The 18,437-nt window shown below is 39.2% G+C and overlaps 1 protein-coding gene across 14 annotated transcripts in view; it reads left to right on the plus strand.

Annotated features, from left to right (window-relative positions):
• The window catches only part of adgrl3.1 (adhesion G protein-coupled receptor L3.1), a 170,363-nt gene that overhangs the window by 31,867 nt on the left and 120,059 nt on the right, over positions 1–18,437 (plus strand). For all 14 annotated transcript variants that reach the window (XM_049569478.1, XM_049569512.1, XM_049569521.1 and 11 more), the window contains exons 3-4: positions 6,479–6,644; positions 17,208–17,421. In XM_049569478.1, coding sequence (XP_049425435.1) covers positions 6,485–6,644; positions 17,208–17,421 — 374 coding nt within the window. In that variant the 5' untranslated portion in view covers positions 6,479–6,484. The remainder of the gene's footprint in view (positions 1–6,478; positions 6,645–17,207; positions 17,422–18,437) is intronic.

The following is an 18,437-nucleotide window of genomic DNA, read 5'->3' on the forward strand; positions in this document are numbered from 1 at the left end:
GTGCACAGAATCAGCCCAACATCAATTAGTTCATGGATGCATGCAATATAGTCTGTGAGTGTTGTGGCCCCGGTAACAGCCCTGTTAATGCCGACCCTGTAGCAAAGAAGATTCAGGGCAGGAAAATGTAAAACACTGAAGTCGCTTTTGGGGAGCAGATTGTCCTCGTGGTGCTAAATAATAGGTTTTTACTGAGAAATAATTAACTCGCTGTTTGATAAGATCACACTAATCTAATCTAAATTTAAAAACTCATTTTTTGTCACAGATGTTTTGAATTTTATATAACGATAAACTTTGGTTTCTGAAAGGAACAAAAATGTTTGTCTTTCTGGAGTAATTAATACGAGTCTGCCGAGCAGATAGAACTGGGACTGAGATGGATAGAAACAGCAGGTATAGGACTTTGATCCAGGGATGGCTATTTGTTTTGGTCTGATCCTGCTTATTACTGTCGCTGATGTTTTGCTCAGTTTTATGCAGATGCTGCTTATCTGCCGGGGAGGGTCTCTGAAGGGATATAACTGGCTCAGGATAGGAAATATTGAGTTCATTTAAAATATATGGCTCGATTATTTCATCATTTCAGCAGTGAGTGAGTTCAGACGGGGCATGATATCATGTTTACCAAACCTTATGTGCACAATCATCTGATGAATATGGGGTGTAAACACATCGCATATGTCCTGATAATTAGCACCGTTGCTGCCTGTTGATGTATAATATATTAACCAATCAACACATTGAGATAATGGAAGGAAACAGGTTAGAGACACAGGGCAATGCTTCAGGCGATCAGCATTGTCTCTGCAATGTGGACGTCATTATCTGAACATATGGGAGCACGCAGGCTGCTGAATTATGAACATAACTTGAGTGATTTGAGTTTAGATTAGTCCTGGTCCTGGTCTGCTCCAGGCTGTCACGCAACTATTGTCTGATAAAGGCACCGCGAGCATGTTGGAAACGAGAGGGTTAATTAACTGATGGGTGAGATGGTGGTGCAGCATACGGGGTGATGGAATAGCTTTTGAATTATGGAACAGTGGAATGCTGTGGCTGGTGGCGTCCAGCCATATGTCAGTGTATGCCTCCTGTGTCTAGCTGGGGACAGCTGGTCAGATTGCTCATGTTCAACCGAGTTAGGGACCAATCAATCAAAAACGGGGCAGCTTGTTGAGTTGTTTAAGTGGGGGAAGGAATAAAGTCTATTGTGATTCTACCAGTTTGGTGCCATTACAAATTTGTCAGAAACTGTTAGCAGATATGTAATCACCCTCCATGGAATCAGTTACAGCAGCTGATACGGAGAAAATGGAATATGTTTGGGAGTGCAGCATGCGAGGTTATTTTGAAGAGGGTTTGATAGAAAGCCCGAGGTGATCCAAACTGGCAGTTTTGAATCATGGGATTAAGACCTTACTCTTACTCTTTTTTTTTTTTTTTTTTTTACTTTTCTTCCTTCTGTTGGTTGTGTTTTGGTTTGCGGAACAAAACTATGCTGCCTTTCTGACCAGCACTTTATTGAAAAATAGATTTTGATATCAAGGGACCAGCCTGGTTAAATAGAGGTCACGTACAAATATGAGAAACTTCAGATTTTGAAGATGCACAGCATTTCCATGGCATTTCTCACAATCCACAGGTCAGCGTTGTTAGATTGTTAAACTCATGAGAAGAAATGGTAGATAAAATGTGTTTCCTCCTCTCAGCGGAGTTCAGTCCTTTACAGACAAATGGGGTTGTAGAGACGTGTGTCAGTAAACCAGAGGTTGTATTTCGAGCATGAACCAAAAGAATTAGCTTCCATTTGATACTAGCACTGCAGTAATTAATGGATTAGGTTTCACTAATAAATGACTTGACAAATAATTTGATGATGAGTTTGAGTATGTTTTTAATTAAAATAAAAGTCCAAATTCTTTGATTCCATCCTCTAAAATGTGAATATTTTCTGGTCCTTTTACTCTTTTATCTTCTTAAGACCTGGGAGAAAAAAAAAACAGTCGGAATATTTAGATTTTCTTTTACAAGATTAAAGTATTTGGGATGTAAGATATCACAACGATTTTTAAAAAATGTTTTTTAATCAACGTTTAAAACGTGTCCCTTATTGTGAACATTAGGTCAATCTTATCCGCAGGACATTCCAGCAAAGTACATTTAAATAATATGATTAAATTCACTAATGTTGAAGGTATTGTGCATGCTTTTAAGTGATTATACACAGTGCGTATGTGTGTGTGCATGCACAAGAAAAATAATCTGTTTACCCTTCTTTGAATCTGTGTTGACTAACCAAAACTTCAAAACCCTAGTTTATATGTCACTTCTAATCCAAAATGGGTGCTGCATGGCTGTCTCTATTTTTTCCCCCAGGCTCCTCGTCAGATGATATGTCCTCTTTTGAGCATTAACATCCTGCTCTAGCGCCTGGCTCTGGGGTTTTTCCTGTTTCCTGAAGTTTGGGGAATGAAAATGAAAAGAAGCATGTCCCACTGCCCCTTATATAGGACATGGGTTAAAATGTGTATTTTGAAAGGCTTAAATTTAACATAGACTTCTAAAATCTTAATATAATATTGCTAAGACTCTCATAAATAAAAAACAACATCCTTATGAAAAACAGAAACAATATATCTTTGAAAATTTGATCACTGTCCCTAAATGCCATACTGTGTGTTTTTGCAATTCCATCCTTTTTGAAAAGACAGAGGATAGTTTGTTGGTCACAGGATGTTTCACAGTACATCAGGACATAAATAGACTGCATGCATGGTGTTTAAAATAAAGGCCTTACTGTCAGGTCCACCACAGAGGACAAATGTGAATCGCTGGGTCACAGGAGGCTATGACTGAAGATCTTTGGGCAGTGGCGCCATCAAAAAATGTTTAATGGGGTGGCTGAACAAGGAACATGATTATGTTGATGCAGTATGGGCTTGTTAAAAAATTAGGTCAGTAGAGAGTTAAGGAGTAATATATGAATATACTTTGGTTTCTTATTTTACTGTTAATGTTACTAATTACCTGAAGTACATAGACTAATACCCGTACAGTTAACATTACAATAATGTCTTAATGTGTTATGTGTCTGTATTAACGTGAGGCGATTCATTGTTCTTCAAATAGCCCAGTTGTCCTTGTGTCTTTGGGTTGTGGACAAAACAAGACATTTTTTACTATTTCCTGACATTTTAAGACCAAACAACGAATCAATAAATCAAGAAAATATTCAACAGATTAATCAACAATAAAAAATAATCATTAGTTGCCACCCTGCTTAATACAAATATATTTTACACTATTCAGAACTAAAAGTCTAGAAAATGAAAATGAACTGAGCGGATAAAATTGTATTTGACTATTTCATGCCGGAAGAAGAATTGTCTCCTACAAGTGCTCTGACTTTACTCCAATTAATTTTGAGCCTTTTTTATCACAATAATTTTAAGTAGATTTTCAATTTCATTGATTTATTTTGACATCCTAAAAAGAACAGATTCAATAAACCCCCAGATGACTACACAGCTCTTATCATACTGTTTGTCTCTGATATGAGTCTGTTCCCCGAGATTCACATTCTACAGTGTACATATGCCTCTGGGTATATCTGTCTATCTGTCCTGTCTGCAGCGTGAGGCTTTTTGTCATTGGAGATGTTCAGAGGATGCATTATACATATCTTGTACGTCTCCGGTGGTTACGGGAAGGTCTGTGTCATTTTGACAGTTTCTATAAATAATGAAAAAAAAAATCTGATATTCTTATAGTAGTAGTTGTAGATTTCCAAAAATATCCAAGGGAGAGACTGGACCAAAGCAGCTATTTGCCTTCACAGCATGGCATGATGGAGATAGCTGGCTATTGTCTTAGTCTCTGCTGGGCCAAAATGATATGGTCACACTGATCAATAGTCTCTGTTACACATGATGTATTTCCCATGGCTCTGGCTGTCAGCTTTACTCCATCTGTCCCCGGCTGTTGCAAATTTCTGCAGTCTCTCTCTCTCTCTTTCAGTCTGACACACACACACACACACACACATACGCACACAAACACTACATGCCTGTTTATTTGGAGCTGGGTATACATTCCCTTGAGAACAGCGAACATTTAGGCACAAAACACGACTGCTGTTACCTTTGAACTACTCACATGAAAAACACTGTTTATTCGACATCAACTAGGACGATTGCATAATGACTAAATGCGCAATGACCCCTCTGCAGACGTCAAATATATGATACAAACACACAACTCGGAGTCACACAGAAAAATGGGTAAACATCCTTGTTTGTCATAGTTAAAAAGTGAATTTGGGAGAGCAAAAAGAAATTGATTGAGTTCACTGTCGGTTGATCGATTGGATGAGTGAGCGAGTGATTAAACAATGCTGGTCAGCTTAATCAGTCTACAAAAAAAGGAGGAGACCAGTGTGTCACTGCTATAACTAATCTCACAGACCATCCGCTTATTAATTGTTTATCGCTGATAGACCATGAAATGAACAATTAGATTGGAACATCAATACATTTCACACTTTGATGCTGATGCGGAATTCCAAGTGAAGTGAAACCTAATACAGACAGTGTCATCATTATGCAAACATTTTTCTATTTTTTTCCCCTACAAGGTCAACATTTAGCATTTAGCTTTAATTTCCTTCACAGATTTGTTGCTCACAGATTATTCAGCATATGGTCTGTTGTCTTGTGAAATATGCATTTATACATTTATACAAATTTTTCTGTTCTTGTCGGTGTTTCATATTCATTATCATCTCAGTTGTACTGGAGCTGTAAATGCTACAAAAATCAGAACAGCTCTTGATTCCTTTAGAAACAGTTACAGCATAATGTGAGATAACAACATATGCTGATACAACTGTTTGTATGATATCTATGGAACTTGCGCCCCATGAGGTACGTACTTGACATAAAGTTATATAGGTTTGGTTTCGGCAAGTAAAGTTACCTAAGTTAGGGTTAGGAAAAGAAACATGGTTAGGTGTCTTTAGGTTTAGGCAAGTAAAGTCATGTAGGCTAGGTTAAGGTAAGTACAGTTACTTAGGTTAGGCTTAGGAAAGGAAACATGGTGACGACGTAGTCTACCTTAAAATAACTCAAATTTCGTGTATGTCACATGGTTCTAAACACCAGTTTACCAACCCAACCTGCCTTCTGGTTGAAAAAGTGGGTGTACCACGACATAGATGGGTAGGTTAGCAAGAAGGACGTGGGTATACTCTCCTACGTATTCCAATGGCTTTTTGGCTGATCAGTGGTTATACTGTAAACTGCCAGAAAAAGAGGTGGGTATATCCCGTGTACCTGTGTACCCTGCACTACACCGTTGCAGGGACTACTTCCTTCTTTACTCGCTCTGGAACATTGGTCACATGATTGCAGCCTTTCCAATCACATGGGTTATATACAAATTACTGGCTCATGATTTCCTGGGATGTATACCAATAGTGGTGCATTACTTTTCATAGGTATATGTATGAATAGTGCATGAGAACAGCCTGGAGATTATCTGATACTTTAAAACATGATTTAAGAACAAATCATGATGGATGAACTACTTGGCTGTACCGCAAACAAATGCCTGTGGAAACAGAAATAGGTCCTCAGCTGTTGTGAGTTACGTAAAGCACATTGTTTGCCATCTAGTAGTGCGCACACATGCATAATTAAGGGATCAGCTTGACGATTATTGACCTCATCTCATACTTATCATTGATTGACATGTCTATAGATAGTACACTTATAAATAGTCTCGATAGGAAGGCTCTGTCCACCATTCTAATTTTACATTTCCTGATACTCTACATATTCCATAATGTTGGTTCATATTTTGTTAGGCTGGCGTTGTTATTATAACAACTGTTTACGCTTCTTAATCATCCCATGCTCTCTGTATTTCTCTCAGCACCATTTAAGATAATTATTGATTACTGTCTAGTCTACTGTGACATGTCTGCAGGAAGCTGCATTGACCTTAGTAAAGTGCTGTTTATTAAAGCATCAATCTGCCATGAGTAAATAGAGTAACAGGATGTCTGGGAGATATTTTCCTTTACTGCGTAAACTTTGTAATAATTGTTTTTTTGTTTAAGTTATTTATCTGTAACAATCAGGAAGCTGATTTGTTGTTTAAAAGATGATTTTTACAGACACAAATGCTGCTGTTGCTTCTCTGCTGTAAGTCCTGGATAAACTTAATAAATGTGTGCAATTTCTTTGAAATTGTGAAAATTCATTCACAGTGTAAAAGCAAATGGAATAATTAGAGGTCTAATGGTTGCTGATGATACTTGCATCAGCAGCTAGGAGATATAAATAGTGTGTGTTATACAAAGTGCATAGGCACATGCACAGGTGTGTAAATGTCCAATACACAGAGATAAGGCATCTTGACTTGTTTAGATTCAGAATCCAAGTGAACAAATCTTCTCTGTGTGTCAATTTTGCAGGCCTGTATGGTGTCACGAACACTGAGCTGTGAGAAAAACAGCTCACCACAAGACCGTCTGGGCTCAGCAGGAAGTACCTCCATATTTACTTCCAGGTCAACCTCAAACGTCATGTGGACCAGATGCCTGCTCTTCGTCTCGACCTTGTTTGCTCCCATTGCCATTGGTAAGAAACAAGACCACACACAGTGCAGGAGTAAACATACATTTACACCCAGGACAGTGTTTTTGACGCTGTGTCACAGAGGCTGCTGTTTTGCTGGACTGTGATATATGTGGCCTGCTCTATCAAAATCATTTCTAGATAAACATGGATTTATGTTAATATCCTGATATTTGGTCATTTTGGAGTTTTGATTGATTTTAACTAAACAAAGTCTTGGCTTTCAGAATACAAAACTCTTACTGCTAAATTCACACAATAATTAAATGTTTTTAACCCATAAAGGCATGATATAAAGCTAGCAGTGAACACTTGTCAACTGCACCTTGGTCGTATTCATTGCCGCTCTCCCTCCCTCCCTCCCTCCCTCTTTGTATCCCTGAAATTAGAAATAAAGGCTTAACGTTATAGTAATGAGGCAGGGTCCAGAACAGTGGTATTTTGTCTGATATTACATAAACAAAGTCTTGGCTCTAGAATATTAAAGCCCACCGGGTTGCCACCACTTAAGCTAATGTTAGTTCTAAGCGGCTTGGCATCACACATCAAAATATAAATGTTAAAAATGTCAATGTGGACATTTAGCTTGGTTAGATTCTCCATAATTCAACTGTTCAGTTCATTTTACAAAAACCATGAGCATCAAAGTATAATTCGTTAAGATTTAGAGCGACTCCGTACCTTTGAAGTGGCCAGGAAATCCGAATATGTGTCCATTCCTGGATTATATATTCCTTTAATCCCTAAGGGTCCATCAATCAAAATATTCAAAATGATTTTTCATTAAAAGTAATCCAAATTGTGAATATTATTATGTAAAGTTGGTGGTAAAAGCTAGCTAACTTTGTTCGTCAAATGGACCGTAGTTTTACCCACATAAACAATATTCTCTCATCTTCCTGCACCGTGTTGTCAGGTATGCTTCTTTTCATTACCTTGTTGGTGGACTTGAACCGATCACAATTTTTTTGGCCGATACCGATTTCTGAGTGTTTGAATGGCCGATTCTGATTTTGACCAATTCCGATTTCATTTTTTTCAAACCACTTTACAGCACACAAGATATTGCAATATTTTCTATCTCTCCTTTATTAAGAACATTTTAACAGGAAAAAAATCGACATGCGGAAAAATATATAAAATATTTTTTCGCATGTCGATTTTTTTTTTTGCATGTTGATTCTATGTGTTATCTATACTATGTCATTGTTTTTCCTCCTTTTTCTCTGGGCCTGTAACGTATCATTGCATCATGTGACCACGTCATGTGTGTATTTAAGATGGCGGCACCCTTTGTCTTAAAAAAGTCTGATGAAGAGCCTGACGCTCGAAACGTTACTTACCTGAATAAATTACGACTGAGCATTGGAGCCCTGCAGTGTGCAAGTACAAAAAATCTAAAATGAAAATCCCTTTTCAGGGTGAATGTGACTGAAAATGATGGAACAGGTCACATGTTGTACAGTGTTGCTAATATTTATGTTCTCTGTATAGAGTGGACAAAATGTTAGTAACAAGTGTGGGCAAGTTCCTTGAGAAAATGCAATCAATTGCTCATTACATACCAATCAATGGAAGAGTAATTACATTGCAAGTCCAAAGTTGCAACTCATCTTCTCACTCATGCAGTAACAGACGATGAGACACTGTGGTTTCACCTGTAGCCAAGTAGCTACTGACCATCAACACATAGCTTAATGTTAGCCCCAGAAACTGCATGCAACAGTCAGGCGCTCACAATGAAGTTGCATGGGACTCACCCCATCCTTCATGGAAGGATTTTTGACATGTCGCAGTAGGAAAAAAACAGGTGTAAATAATAGAATTAATGTTGGCTGAAATCCATTTATCTGATTCAGTTTCAGGGTCCTGGTATTGTTTGTGCTGGCTCACTGTCAGGCTGTCATGGCTTACTGGGGCGCTTGAACAGAACAGAGCCATCTTTAATGTCATTAGTAACATCTGTGCTTTTCCTACTATGACAAGTTAAGATGTGTGCTGAGATAAAGGCTTACTGTGCGAGTTTTTATTAAAAAAGAGATGGTGTTTGTTGCAGCGCTATTCCAACAAGGTGCCTTTCTTTTTCTGTTAACTTTGGATGAGTGTGCACACGCTAGCAGGCATGAATCCACTTAGAAGCACATTTTTACATGTGGTGATGTACAATAAGTTTATGTTCCACATGTTCAGATTTACTTTATAGGCCCGCAACCACAAATTGAAGTAATGATCGCACAGCTTGGACTCCTCATCCACCCCCACACAGCCAAGCACTTGCTAGAAACACTGCAGCTGCAAACCCAAGGAAACACTTAACTCACTAACTCCGGCTCATTTACACATATCCTCAATCTTATTACAGTACACATTTATATCTTTCTCTAGCTCTGCTAAGTTGCCTCTCACGCACACATTCACACTGCACAAAGACACACACACACACACACACACACAAACATGCACGCTCAGTACAGATGCAGCCCCAGTAGGCTGTCTGTATGTTTCCTCCTCTCCCCTGTGACGGTGGGCTTTGAAGACTCCTACAGGGAGCTCTGGCCCACTTGGACTTAATCCTATTAATGGCTGCTGTCAATCACACTGTTGTGAGGAAAAACTGCAACACACGTGCGGATGCATACAACACACACTCATACACACACGCACATACTCAATTATGTACTTGTGCACATGCCTGCTGACATGCATGTGCACAAGATATACTTTAAACGCTGCAATACTGTACATCCACAGGGATACAGATCCTCCTTAAAAACAAACACACACACACACACACACACACACACACACACACACACACACACACACGTGCATAAACACACTCCAGCACACACAGGATGTGCTCAAAGGCAGCCACTTAGACACACAAATACCAAGGGCTTTGCTTTAACACCAAGAGATGAGTTTCAGTCAAAGGTATTTGCATCAGTGTCTAAAGAATAAGTCGACATATGCAAATCACGCTGTTTATACTTAGCAAGGATTAGTTGAAACAAAGACAGTTTAGCTTGAGGACACACAGCAGCAAGCACTCCATCTTTTCCACCGAGCCGTGTCTTGTCATTATTTCAGGGTTATGTGAAGACAAATAAAGGAGAATAGGAAAGCATGGATTTTTTTTTAACAAAAATCACAGAAAATGTATTTTTTCTGGGGTTTAGAGTATATTTCTGGCACGGACACTGTTTACCCTGATGGGATGGACTTGTTGATCATGTTGCCGCAGGAAAAATGCTGTGAAAATGCAAACGTCGCTGCAGAAGACCTCATACAAACTATAGACAATTCACAGTATTAAAGGAATACTGCAGCCCACAGATGATCCTTTGCATGTCAGTTATCCACCCCCTGTTACTTTGAATTCAGGAAGAAAACTTTGTTTTTGTCACATGCCTCCACTGTAAATGAAGAATAAAAATAATGTGAACATTCTTGATATATTGAAGTCACTGGGGTCCATGTTTAACAACAGCAAAACTATAGCAAAACACCTATATACAAACTCTCACACAATTTGTGCAGTGGAATCCATGTCTAATTTATCCAGTGGTATGCTCAGTAAAACACATGCATGCTGAACTGAAAGTGAAACTTTCAATGCTTTCTTCACAGCCAGACTCCATTAGTAAGGTTTATTTTTTTAGTGAAAATGCCTGTATGCGGTAAAATCAATGTCTCTTTTATCTAGTTGTATGCTCAGTACCCAAGCATTTTTGCTAAAATCGTAACATTTTAAAACACTTCCACATGAACACTCTCAGGAACGGACAAATAGTGTGCTGTGCTGTTTATGGCAGGTTTCCTACGGAGTATGAAAGAGTGTGGAATTCGATTTTAGTAATTTCCAGGTTGGAAAAGTATGGAAAAAAAGAACACAGAAAAATAATTGTATTTCTACACACAGTGTAGTGTCACAGTTCTCTTTTCTACAATATAACATCCATCTATCCAATTTGTAACTGCTTATCCTGTTGGGGGTCGCCTGTCCCAGCTGACATTAGGCGAGAGGCGGGGTACACCCTATGCCAGACTATCGCAGGGCTAACACCTAGAGACAGACAACCATTCACACCTATGAACAATTTTTAGAGTCATCAATTAACCTATCCCCAACATGTGGGAGGAAGCCAGAGTACCTGGAGAAAGCCCACGCTGATACAGGGAGAACATGCAAACTCCGCACAGAAGGGCTCCCGCACCCGGGATTGAACCAGGAGTCCTCTTGCTGTGAGGCGACAGTGCTAACCACCACACCACCGTGCCGCCCGCCCCTACAATATAACATTCAGATTTAAAATAAAAATAAATTGCTCATACAGTCAGAGCATTTTTTGGTGTTTGGAGCAGGTAACTAGTGCAGCCAAAATGTTGACCACATTTTGTGAAAGAGTGCAAGTTTGATGTGAAAACAAGGCAAGAAGTACACAGAACTGCATCTTTACCTGTTTTGCATAGCCTTCAAAACAGCTCTGCCCCAAATGCTTTATGACTGAACCAAATCTGGACTTCCATGACAAAATTAGTTTGAAAATGCGGAAAGAAAATGCAACAATATCTTTGAATTGTATAAATATATAGCATTATAAATAACCAAATATAGATTGTCTGAACATTTATGAGATATGCAGTGTTGTAATTATCAAACAAGTACACAGACTTGCTGGGTAAGGAAACCATACCTTTATAATTGCGTCGTTCATCGTTGTTTCCATGAACACAGTGATTAAACTATGACTACTGAAAAATATGTGGGAAATAATAATACATTATTACTTACTCAATATGTTAAGGGGAAATAATACAGCTGAAGGTAGCACTGGTTAGTTTACTCTTTATCTGGGCACAGTCTGACAGTAGAATGTTGTCCAACTTTCCCATGTTGAATTTTGGACTGAACAGCCACAATGAGTAAATACGTAAGTAAGTAAGTAAGTAAGTAAGTAAATAAGTTTTCTGAAGGCTGGCTTGAATATCTCAAAGGGATAAGGATTTCAAATTGGAAAAGAAAGCCATAGATTCAAAACTTTGTGTCTCCAACATAGTTGAGGTGGGAATGAACCATATGCAAGGGCAAAAAGCACTGTTGTCTTGGTACAGCATCCTCTGCACCCAGATTAATGACGCTTTTGACCTGGCCCAACCCAATGTGAAAAATCTACAGAGAACTATGGTAATAAGTATGTAATTCTTAATGGAAAATGTCCAGGCCGTTGTCATTCTATATTTTTATGGTCAACAAATACCATGAAAAGACAGACAACATATTAGTCCATTTCTCAATACTTTCTGTCCCTGTTTGTGGCACTCAGCCCCAAAGCTGTTTATTCCTACTAAAAACAAACATGTTTTTAATGAGAGTAAATCCTTAAAGCAGCTGGGCGCTGCAGTTTTTAGAAATGCTACTCAAACAGGAGTAAATGGTGCATTTGTTGGGGACTATTTTTAGCAGTGGAGTAATACATCGCAAAGTAAAGAACATTTCCATCTTAATAATGAAACATGTCAACCGAAGCAACGGTGTACCTCTATTATGTGTTTTTAATAGTTTTCTGGACGATAATAGGAGAAACATCTGCACACTACACAGCAAAATTCATTTGTTGAGGAAACTTTTCAGTCTGGATCTTTTTTTTATAGTCCCAAGAGAAGGGGGTCCTTAACCAAAAGGTTGCCTCAATAAAACTGCACAGACTGGAGGTTGTGGGTGGTTTTGCTATCATACATCGAGTCCAGCAAGCCTTCATTTGGTGAGCGGGGGTCTTTATATACTGAACATAAATAGATTTTGAACAACAATGGAGCTTTATAGCATAGAGGGAAAGCTATCAGGTTTTGGCTACAGTATTGCTTTTTTTTATTGACTGCAAGAAAAACAAAGAATATCGCCAGCCTTATCCTTTAAAATAGATTTTCACGCTTTAAAAAATGTGGTGTTTTTGTTTTAACTCACAAGACCCACATTGCAGACACCGGCACCGGCCAAATGCTTTGGCAGTTCAAGTGAGAGATCACCTTTTAAATCTCTCTCCTCGTCCCTCTCACCCTCTCCTTCTCCTTCTTTCCATCTATCCACCTCTTTCGCCACTCTCTTGTTCTTGGCCCAAATGTAAAAATCGATATCCTTTTGTTTCAGCCCCCTGAGGCAATGAGAGTGTCTGAATAAGATTGTCTGTACTGTCTGCGGCTGCCAACTTTCTGTCACCACTTACACAACTAATGACAGGCACATTAACATGCACTTGCCAGCTCACACACGTTATTGCATGTGTGCAAAGACAAAGGGCTAAATACTGGCGCGTGCGAGAGTTTATGTGCGGATTATGTGTCTGTACCAAGAGTTGCACATGAAAAATGAAAATGCATGAAAAAAAAAGGCAACAGAATATGTGTGGAGTGAGGCAGGTTAAACCAGTGCATGTTTTATAGGCAGCTGATATAAATAGATGAATTAGGCGGTGACAGACAGGACAGGACGCAGCGCTCCAGTCAGACCATTTACTGCTGCTTATCAAGGCAGAGGAGCTTTTTAATTGGAATACAGATAGACCCCCTATTTGAATTGTGTGTGCTAGTGTGTGTGTTTGTGTCATAATGCTCTCTTTATGCCCAGCGGGGACCCTGTAAGGCAACACTGTAAGACATCTGATCCAAAGCCAGTCTAGACAGCTGCCTTACAATACGGTGTATTGATCCCCTCACACTTCAATTAACCCGCTCTTCAAAATTTACATTCGTGCTCACGAAGGCGGACATGATGCCGCTATTGAGAAACTAATAAACCAACACTCATATTAACCCAATAATGACCCACTGCCCTAAGCACTCGGCTCTCCCACGCATAAAAAAGTCCTTCAAATCCTCGTCCACTGCTGAGACACACATCCTATCCGAATGTGTGCTTAAAGTCTAATCATAGCCTGCAGTGTGTGTGTGTGTGTGTGTGTGTGCGCGCAGGCGTGTGTGTTCATTAGAAAGGACATTTTCGGTAAATGTCACTTATATATCAGTCTTATCTCTAAGCTAGCGCCTGCCATTATCAATGTAGTGCCCTCAGGTACCAGCAGCACACAGATTTCTTCCTCTACATGTCATCACTCATAGCGTTTGTGTGTGTGTGTGTGTGTGTGTGTGTGTGTGTGTGTGCGTGTTGTTGCGTGATGTTGTGAAGGGCAGTATTAAGTAGAGCCCGGGCAGAGTGTCATTGAGCTCATTCAGATTCTTTGCTGCATTCGTGTAACCATGACGCTCCTCCAGCCAATGAGAGAGCCAAGGGAGGGAGGACAGGGTTGCTATGGTTATCCTGACAGGGTGAGCAAGGAAGGTGGTGCTGTGCCTCACTTTAAGGGATGTTGTAGGTCTGTGTGTAGGTAGTCGTCCGTTCACTGAATGTGTGTGGTCATACATGCGCATGTGTGTGTCAACTAAAGTAAAAATAAAAGTGACAGAACATAAAGCAGTCACCATCACCGCGTCTGTGGTCACAAACTACAGACTTAATATATTCCTTTATTCGACTGGGACAATGCATATTATGTATATTGCGCCGGATGTATCTGATAATAACATTCTCAGATGAAGCCCTTGGGCAGAAGTAGCCAATGACGCACAATATGAAGCCGTGTGAAATCAAACACAATAAAATCTACATTACAATTACAGTAGGGTGAGGTGATGACAAAAGCGAATAACACAAGTGAACACCTCAGCTGATAAGCTATCTATCAAGGGATGATGGCTGATGCTCCCAGGGCTTGCTGCTCTCAGGAACAGAGAATAACAACATCCAAGCTACACCACAACAACTACAATCCCTGGAAACATCCAGCCTCACACACCTAGTCTAATCATAAGACTATATATATCTAGTATCTAATGTGTTCATAAACACACAATTGAACAGGCAAGGATACATAAAAGAGACAAATTTGTATGACATATTCTTTCGTTATGAATGTAGAATCAGTGCAGGTGGCATTTTTTAGATTTTGGGTAACAATGGCTTTTTTATGGGACAGCTGTTGGAGCATATAACTGTCAGCAGGATATATCAGGATACCAGAATGTTGGTTGAGTAGATCTGTAGATTTTTTAAAATTTTTTTTTGGAAAGATAGGTTTTTGGGAGGGGGGTTTGTCCACCACCACCTCCCTTGTTTAGAGGATTAAATTTATTATTTTTCAAATTAGAAGCCAGTGAGGGAAATTAAGATTCAACAGAAGTCTTTGGCGCTTGGACACTAGAGGGGGATATTTTGTGATGGAGGGACATCTGAGCGGCAGCAAGATAAATCCCCCCATGGAGTCCAGACACCGATGATGGTGGTGGCTGATGACTCTGAGGCTGCTGACTGCTGAGGCCGATGAGGCTGATGAATCCGTAAAGACTAGGTGGTGATGGGGAGGTGAGGGTGCGCATGACAGCAGCAAGAAAGAACTATGGCAGAGAAAGAACCATATTTAAAATGAGGAGCAGTGAGATGATAGGCTGATAGAGAAGGTGTGGAGCGTCATTACTTAAAAGAAAAAAAGAAGGAGAAGAAAGAAGATGGGCTGGTTTTTATTTTGTTTTTTTTTCTAGCAATATCTTTTAACACATTCAACAGTTTAAAAAAAACAAGAAGTTATACAAACCTCTACAATCTGTTTTAATAAGTTAGTTAAATTAAATAATTTACTAATAATATACCATTAACAAAAATAGCAAAGGATCATGTTCTTAGGACAAATACTCTAATAAAATAAGTACCACATACAGGAAAAATACAAAAAAATGAAAAATAGACTGACCACATGAGATCAATATTTCCTGATATAAAGCAAAAAATCTCTGCTGTGAAAAACATCTGAAGTGTGAGGCAGAGGCAAAGCTGCAAGCTCATATTCTCTTGAAGCACATGTTTTATTTATTTATGTCAAAGGCTGCACATTTTCTCTTGTCATCGCGTTGTCAGTTTCCGCAATAAAGTCATCAGGAAACACTGTGATATTTCATTTAGGAATTTTTTTGAGTTTCAGTTGAAAGAAAGTATCAGTAGAAAACTGCTTTTTAAAATGGAACTATCATCCTTGTGTTATTTTTGTTATTTTTTATTGGCGCCTTTTGTGCTTAGTTCAATGTCCAATTTGTTAAATAAAAAAATTCTGGAAATAATTTCCTTCCATTTTTTTTATAAATTCAATGAGCAGTTTGTTGTATTTTAGCAGTATTTGAAAGCAGCAACAAGGCAGATTACACCTTAATACTACAGTTGGTAACTTTTGTGAAAATAACTTTTTCACTATTTGCTGAAACTCTCTCTATGTCCACACGGTAGTATGCAAGACAGATGATCTGTGAAAAAATGATGTTCCTCCTCTGTCTTGTAGTGGCATTTGCATTAATCCACCAAATCCACTGAAGAAAAACAATCAATCAGACCTGAGGAGTCTCGGACACAGCTGTCAATCATGTCAATCACCATGCGTGAACTGTGTTCAGACAAACTAGGCAGCACTGATCAAATATGTATCAAGATATCAAGAAGAAGCGGTTAGAAAATGGGTGGATGGTTATCATACTGTGTACATTTGCTTACGATATGGAAAAAAAAAATTGGACAATGATCTCCCCTTTATTTTAGTTATTTTCTAAGGTGAGACTATTTACACAAATTTCCATTATCAAAATGATTTCAAGTTTCACTTATAGTAATACAACATTTTTTCAAGTAATATTGTTATCATAATATTCAACAATGTTATTGCATATCGCATATTTTCCTCATACCTTGCAGCTCTGTTCATATATATGTATTTTTTGGCTGCACAGTGTGGTGTCTTGGAATTTGATGGGACTATCAAAAGCCCCATCATATGCCGTGTCTCTCTGCACCACAGGTGAGAAATGTGGTGCAAAAGCTGCTGCTGTTTCCCTTTGTGCAGACTGCCAGACATTCAGGTTATAGGATATCCAGACATAATTAGTCAATGGCAGCTTGATTGCTGTTTGGTCTTGCAGATGTTTCATCATCTAAGAGCCTTCATCAGTTCTACTCATTAAACAAGCAAGGAAGCAACGCAACAGCAAAAAGATCTGGGACAGATCACTAGCTTCAGTCTCATTGGAATTAATGACATGTTTCCTCTTTCACTATAGTGAGAGTGGATGTATGCATCAAATTCGCAACTTCTGAGAATAATTAGGCATTGCCATCTTTGAATAATCTCTGCAGCACTAAATGCCTGTTGAAATTGCCAGGCAATTACTCTCTATCTGGAGTGATGTCGAAAACTGCTAACTGCAAAACAGTAATTACCAAGTCGGTTCACTTGCGACAGTGGACATGCCCTTATGAATAATCTTCTGTGATGCTATTGTTTTCATATAGTGTGGATAATTAGTCTATATGACAAGGGTACAAATGCAGTCTTAGTTGAACACAATCTGTTCTTGTACAATTTAGTCCTCCAGTGAACATATTTTAAAGACAGCTCAACAAATAAGTCTAGTTTGTACGTATTTCAGTAGGCAGAAGAGACAACATCTTTATGTTTGTGTTTGTGTGTCCAGCCTATGGCCGTGCCCCTATCCCCATGGCGGTGGTGCGGAGGGAGCTGTCCTGTGAGTCCTACCCCATCGAGCTGCGCTGCCCGGGCACAGATGTCATCATGATCGAGAGCGCCAACTACGGCCGCACTGATGACAAGATCTGCGACTCGGACCCCGCCCAGATGGAGAACACTCGGTGTTACCTGCCTGATGCATACAAGATCATGTCACTCAGGTCAGTACACAGTGTGTGTGTGTTCTGCGTTTGAGTCCTGCCATGTGTCTGATGCTTCTACAGAGCTCTCTGTTAAAAAAAAAAAAAAAAAAAAAAAAGTTTTCCTGAAGTCTCTAATTTTGAGAGTACTGTAGAATAAAATCGGACACCCACAGTGAAAAAAATAATTTAGTGCATTGCTCATAGACAGTTGACATAGTCGCTGTGGCGTCACCCATTGAGTTATAGACTGCTGTTTTAAAGCCTTGAGTTTGGCATTTTGGCCATCACCCACTTGGATTTTTGGAGCAGGAAGTGACTATATTTGGACAAGAGGGTGGAGATAACTGTAACCTAGCTGCTAGCTTGGTTAGCAGGATACATTTACAGCTATTTACTGTGATAATGCTAATGCTAATTTTCACCTAGCCGATTTTAAATGGCTCTTGGCTTGTTTTTTTCAAAATATGCTATATGTGTCCCGCCACACAATATTGGCAAGCAAGTTGACATTGCATTTTTTATGTTCACCTAACGATGGCAGGACTATCATACAGTTTGTAGACAGACAGAAAAGAAGGGTTAAGTCTACAGCAAGGGATGCCCACTTTTAGGAGCGGTGGAAAGTTGAATACTTTTTTATTGAACAGTTGTGTCTGTCTCATTTGTGTGTGTGTGTGTTTTGATAACCTATATGATGCGAGAAGCAGGTATTTTCACATTATCTAATCTGGCCCCCATTCAAAAATGTTTGGACACTCCTACCTTAGAGGCTCTTTTGGTACAACCAGATGCTGAACAAGACTTTTTTAGGCGACATAAATGTTACAGTTTACCTTCATGAACTGAAAACTGAAACAGTAACAGCTATGGCTAAGCCTCTACTCTGAGGTTACAGTATGTAGCTATGGTTGTCGTGGTGGTAGCGACTTCTCAACAGATGGCACTGACCTTTCATTCAAAGACGCCATGCCTTTAAATATGCATTGAAGCGGGTGAGGTTTATAAAAATTCACCCCTGCACAGTTGTCATGAAT

Source organism: Epinephelus fuscoguttatus, linkage group LG3 (genome assembly GCF_011397635.1).
Source record: "Epinephelus fuscoguttatus linkage group LG3, E.fuscoguttatus.final_Chr_v1".
Lineage (NCBI taxonomy): Eukaryota > Metazoa > Chordata > Actinopteri > Perciformes > Serranidae > Epinephelus > Epinephelus fuscoguttatus.